Source organism: Cynocephalus volans, chromosome 4 (genome assembly GCF_027409185.1).
Source record: "Cynocephalus volans isolate mCynVol1 chromosome 4, mCynVol1.pri, whole genome shotgun sequence".
NCBI lineage: Eukaryota > Metazoa > Chordata > Mammalia > Dermoptera > Cynocephalidae > Cynocephalus > Cynocephalus volans.
The window spans coordinates 131,218,385-131,224,384 of NC_084463.1; the positions used below are offsets into that span (position 1 = coordinate 131,218,385).

The 6,000-nt window shown below is 39.9% G+C and overlaps 1 protein-coding gene across 1 annotated transcript in view; it reads right to left on the bottom strand.

The window, feature by feature from the left end:
* Positions 1-5,702, bottom strand: part of LOC134376423 (uncharacterized) — a 196,051-nt gene extending 190,349 nt beyond the window's left edge. Inside the window, exon 1 of the mRNA XM_063094983.1 lies at positions 5,674-5,702. Coding sequence (XP_062951053.1) covers positions 5,674-5,702 — 29 coding nt within the window. The remainder of the gene's footprint in view (positions 1-5,673) is intronic.
* Between the last annotated feature and the right edge of the window lie 298 nt (positions 5,703-6,000).

Here is a 6,000-nt window from a genome sequence, read left to right on the forward strand (position 1 = left end):
CAAACTCCCTCCACACACATAGACCTTCCAATCAGCTTTTTTCCACCCCACTTGGCAAATAGCCAAGAATCACCAGATGTCAGAAGAAACATTCTAATCGTTAAGGTAGAAGTAAGAGTAAACAAGAAAAAGCAATTTGGAGGAAGCCAAGTCTAGAAAGGGGAAAAAGAAAAAAGTTTTTGGGTTTTTTTCTGTTAAATTTATCAGAAATCAAAGAGGACATGCATCCGTGAAACAAGAACAGGCTATTGTTTTTGGTTTGGTTTGGGTTTTTAGAAAGAAAACAAGAATAAGGAAGAGCTCTTGGACATTAAATATGTGACAAAATGACTAAGGGATAAAAGATGTAGGTGAAAATATATGAAAATAAAGGGCAGAACAGAGCAACTAAGTGATAGAAGTCCAAAAAGAGAAGACAGAAAAGATAGCGGTTGAGGCTATCATTAAATAAATAAGTTGATTAATTAATCAATAGGATTTCCCCAAATTGAAGGACATGAATTTCCTGATTGAAAGGACCTAATAAGTGTTCAGAACAATGGTTGAAAATAGACCTACACAAAGGAACATCATTCTGAAATTTCAGAACACTGGCACAAAAAGATTTTAACGACTTCTGAAGAAAAAGAAATGAGTTACCTAGAAAGGATCAGGAATGGGAACATCTTCAGACTTCTCAGCAGCAGCACTAGAAGCTGGAAGGCAATAAGCCTAATACTACTTAGGGTGGCCTTGAATTACATGCCAGTCACTATTTTAAGTGCTTGACTATTCATCCTCACAGCAACCCTATGAAATAGGCATTACTATTATCTCCATTTCACAGGACAGAAATCTGAGGGACAAAGTAACTTGCCCAAAATGACATGGTCTGTGATCATGGTTGAGCTGAAATTTGAACTCAGCAGTCTAGCTCCAGAGTCCAGAATCTTCAATGGTGCTTCATACTGGAGCAGTGCCTTCAAAATTAGAAGAGAAAAATATGTCAAACCCAGAATTACATATCCAGCCGAGTTATCCATAATTGAGAAGGTAAATAAAGACATCTTTAGATATGCATGTTCTCAAAAAATATACCTCTCGTATACCGTTTCTTCAAAAGCTACTAGAGACATGACAAATATTCTATGATGTCCAATACGATATTGTACATCATACAATATTTCCACTTATATGATGTACCTAGAATAGTCAAATATGTAGGGACAGTGGAATCGTGGTTACCAGGGCGTAGGGGAACAGGGAGTCATTGTTTAATGGGTACAGAGTTTCAATTTGGGATGATGAAAAAGTTCTGGAGATGGATGATGGTGAGATGGCTGCACAGTAATGTGAATGTACTAATGCCACTGAACTGTACACTTACGAATGGCTGAAATGGTAAATTTTGCCCAAAGAAAAAAAGCTTACTAGAGGATAAGATACTCCACCCAAATGAGCAAGCGAACCAAGAACAAGGAAACTTGGGACTCAGGATGCAAGAAACCCAACTCAAGAGCAAGGCAAACGGAATAACCAGGATATTGATGAAGGGAGATCTCAGGATGGCAGCTGTGAGAACAGCAGGCTCAGAGAATAGTCTTTCCAGATCTGAGCGGGTCAGAAGGTTCAGGGAGCCATGTCTCCAAAAAGATAAAATTGATAGAAAACGTAGTGGTTTCTCAACTTACTGAGAAGACATGTCACCAACTGGGAGAGAATTTGAGGCTACATTAATTACATAAAAACCTAAGCAAGTAAACAAAATACCAGATTGTTATTCCTGGGAAAATGTGAATTAGTGATAGAAAGGAAAAGTAATTTGAGTACTCTTTGATACCACAGGCTCAGCAGTCAGTTGCATGTGTCTAGTCATAACAATGTGAACGCTAAGTATTGATCTAACCAAATTTACAATAAAACTGAATCAGGAAGTTGGGGTATGAATGGTGTGTGCCTGGGTGGGCAGGTGAGGAGGAAGGTTGAATTCTTATATTCCTTAATAGAAATTAAGAGATAAAGCCTAAAAGAGAAAGATCGAGAAATGACTTAGACACGTGTTAAATACCAAAGTAAACAACGAAAAGATTTTAAAGCAATTCCCTCCAAGAAACAGGAAATTGAAGAGGAGGGGTAGGTCTGAAACTGCTACTTTTTGTGATAAACCTTGTAGAACTATTTGACTCTTTAAACCATGTGGATGCACAATTTTGGTAAAAAATCAAAACTAATTTTTTTTTAAAACGACCATTGCAATCCTAAGGTTCCTCCAGATAGTCCAGAAAATAATGCCTTAACCTCCTGGTTTTGTCAAATCAAACTTACTTTTTCTTTTTCAAGCAATAGTTTTCTGATGACACCTCTATTATCTCTGCCTTTAAACACACGTTTCTGTAAAAATAGGCTTTTGTGAGCTAGCCTGGTCACTTAACCATTGCTCTCATTACTGCTCTGGAGAAATGTATTTCAAGTTCTAACCAAATGAGTTGCAAAAAAAATTTTCTAGAACTCTTCCTGTATGTTAATTGAGGACTATATTATCCATTCCTATAGGACTTTACAACTGAAAAGACATTTAAAAGATAAGAATATTGAGGTTGCATTCAACATCGTGCTGACTCTGCTACAGTCAGGGAGTGATATCACTACTGGAAAAAGGAAGGGTCATCAGGAAGGCTTCAAAGACTGATCATGGGCCCAAAAGTGTTCCATTCTCTCCATCTCCATTGTTCTCCTCTGCAGCTCCAGTGTTCGCTTCCTGCTTGGGGTGGTGATGGGGTAAGTGGACAATTGTGTTACTATATAACAAAACCCCAGGGGAAAACCCTGATTGGTCCTCCATGGGTTCAGGTGAATGAGTACTATGATTGGCCAGCCCTGAGTCAGCTGCCAGAGTAGGGAAGAAGGGGGATAAATTTCCAGGCTGACAAAATATATGTATATATATCTTTTACACTATACACTATAATTGTATATACCAGATATACTCTAGTGGAGATTTATTAGAGCCTGAGCCAATTGGCAATGTAAGTAAAAATGCCTCATAAATGCTAAAGCACCATGAATTGTTGGTTGTGCGTCACTACTAAAATGTAAGTCTGCATTGGCCATGCCCAGCCAAACTGCAGTTACTCCTGGATCCTTTACTCTCTGAATGGCTGAAATTTTTCTTTCCTCCTAGCAGATTCATTTGTCACAGTTTCCCCCAGCTATTGGCCTCCTTCTTCTAACAGAGTCTGCTTCCAACTACAGTGAAAAGTTTGCTCATGTCATTTTTCAAAGGAAGTCAGAAAGAGAAAAAAATGTCCAAAGTTGGAGTAGTTTGAAACTAAAAACATAATGGATATACGTGTGTGTGATCAGATTGTTCTCAGCATCCTTCACTCTACCGTTCTCATCTATTGAGTCACTTTCCTGGCCTCGTTGCTCCAATCTTCAAAAAAGCCAAAAATATGTTGCTGATACTAGCCACAATTTATTGAGTGGTAGGATATTTGTAATATACTTTGAGACTGAGCTTAGAGCCCTTAAGATTAGGCAATTAATTAGCGGGGAAATATTTTAGCCATCTAGAAAAAACAAACTTCATATTAATTAACAGTCTATATTGGAATCTCCAATTTCTATAAGCCTATTTTAGACATCTGATTTTTAATTAGGCGTGAGGTGTTCACTTACTGCTGACAACGTGAAGCACGCTGATGCCTAAATTTGCTTCTGATAAACTTCTCGTTGGTAACACTTGAATACTTAATGCTACATTGAACATTGCATTTGAATATCGGATGGATGAAAGCTAATGACTTATGAGTGTCTGAGTTTTGGTAAGAACTTAAGCCAGATCCTGGTAACGTTCTCTGAAGTGGACACTAGCCAAATCTTAGGACATGGCCTCCAATTCTTGAGCACAGAATTACAAAAACATGACATTATTGGGTGACTACCCAAGGTCATTCTCAATCCAGTTTTTCCTCGCCAGCCTCCTACTATAGATTCAAAAAATTCCAGGTATTCACTTTCCCAACCTCCTCTGCAGCTAGCAAGAGCCATATGGTCCAGTTCAGGCCAATTGATGAAAGAGAGAGATGGCTGGGGATTTCTGGGAAGGATTTTCCTATCCCAGTAAAAGTTAAAATTCATGGGAGGAGAGCCCTTTTCTTTCCATCCTTCCCGCCTCCTTCCTGTTTGGGTCGTGTTTGAGAATGTAATGCCTAGATCTCTAGCAGTCACTCGTGAGCATTGCTGAAACACTGAGTATGCCAAAGCAGAAAAAGTACAGGTCATTGGGACATCATTGAGCCACTACACCAACTAGAATGACCTACCTTCACATTTCACATTAAGTGAAATTAGTAAATTCCCACTACACCAACTAGAATGACCTACCTTCCCATTTCACATTAAGTGAAATTAGTAAATTCCCGCATTTCAGCCATTAATCGTTCTATCACTTTGAACCAAAGATATGAATTATTTACCCAGTAACTATTCTGTGCTCTCCCCTACACGACTACCCAGATTTTCGTTCGGGTATCTACTGTCCCTTATGTATCCTATGTAGGAAACAGAAGCAGATTCTGCCCCCATCTGCGGGGGGTGATCACACTGGTTGGCTTAAGTCAGTCAATAAATTCCATTCCCCTGCCTTGAATGTGATTTAATTCAAGGGTTAGCTGCAACTTAAGTTGTCTAATCAGTGTAAATCTTTGGATTCTTGTTTGGAATGCTGGAAAAGAAGTGTCCTCTCACCTCTTTGACTTTGCAAATGTGAAGCATAGAACCACTGCAACCATTTTGCTGCCATGAGTAAGTCAGCCTTTGGCTGAAGCTGGCACCACAGAAAGCTAGACAGAAAGACATAAAGAAGCTAAGTCCATGATAACGTCGTAGAGGTGCTGGAGCATCCTAGTTTTGGACTCGCAGTTACATGAGCTTATCCATCTCCTTTATTAAAGTCAGTCTGACTCAGATTTTTCTGTTCTTTGAAACTTCAGTAGGCATTCTGATTTGATATTCTTCCTATCTGGACTGTTAGGCAACAGGCAAAGGAGACAAATCAAATAGGAATCTTTTAAGAAGCAAAAGCAAAAACACCCCTTCATATCTCAACCATATTAGGTAGGTGTGTGGTTATCCATCATTTCCTTCACTCATCAAAGCTGGAGAAAAAAATTGTGTCAGGCTGTCACATGTAATGGATCCCACCCTTACTCACTTGGACTGTGGGTAAGATACATAATTCACCTGTCTGTGCCTTGGTTTGTGTATATGTAAAATGGAGCTGATAATAGTAACTGTCTCGTAGGGAGGCTCTGCAATTAAATGAGAAAATGCACGTAAAGTGTTTCTAACAGGGCCTGTTGATAGTCAACACTCAGTAAATGCCAGTTATTATGATTATCAGGAATCCCCAGTCAACTGGGATTATGTTAAAGAGGTCCATGTCTCCTGCCAAATCTTCCAAATGATCTTTGGACAAGGTACCATCTTGCTGAGGAGTTCACTCCTCTTCTTTTGGTCAAAAGAGAGTAAAATAAGATCCCTCCAGATTTCCAAGAAGGCCCTGCAACTCCTTAACCCATACACAGATCTCTTACCAGCTGAGTCCTGCCTTTCTGAAGGGCCCGGAGTACTTACAACATGACTGATCCTCACTCTCTGTGAAGGGGGTGAAGGACACCCAGATCCCCTTACCCCAGGAATCCAGAACTAAGCCTGTTCATGACGGCATAACCAGAACCACAGCCCAGCAAGAGGAAGCTTTCCCTGGGGGGTGTTTGTACTTGGCAATTGCCCACATTGCCCCTTTATGCCCCAGGAAAGACCATTCTGGATTAGTAAGCCTGGAGTGAAAGGGAGAAACCAGGAGACTGAGAAGGAGCCTCTGTAAACAGGGTCTATGGAACAGCTGCCTTGGTGATTTCATCCCTGGTCAAGGATGCCATAAAAAAGAGAAATATTTAGTGATCATCATGTCACATCGCTGTAAAAGACTTAGAAACTGGGCCCAGAAAGCCTGGG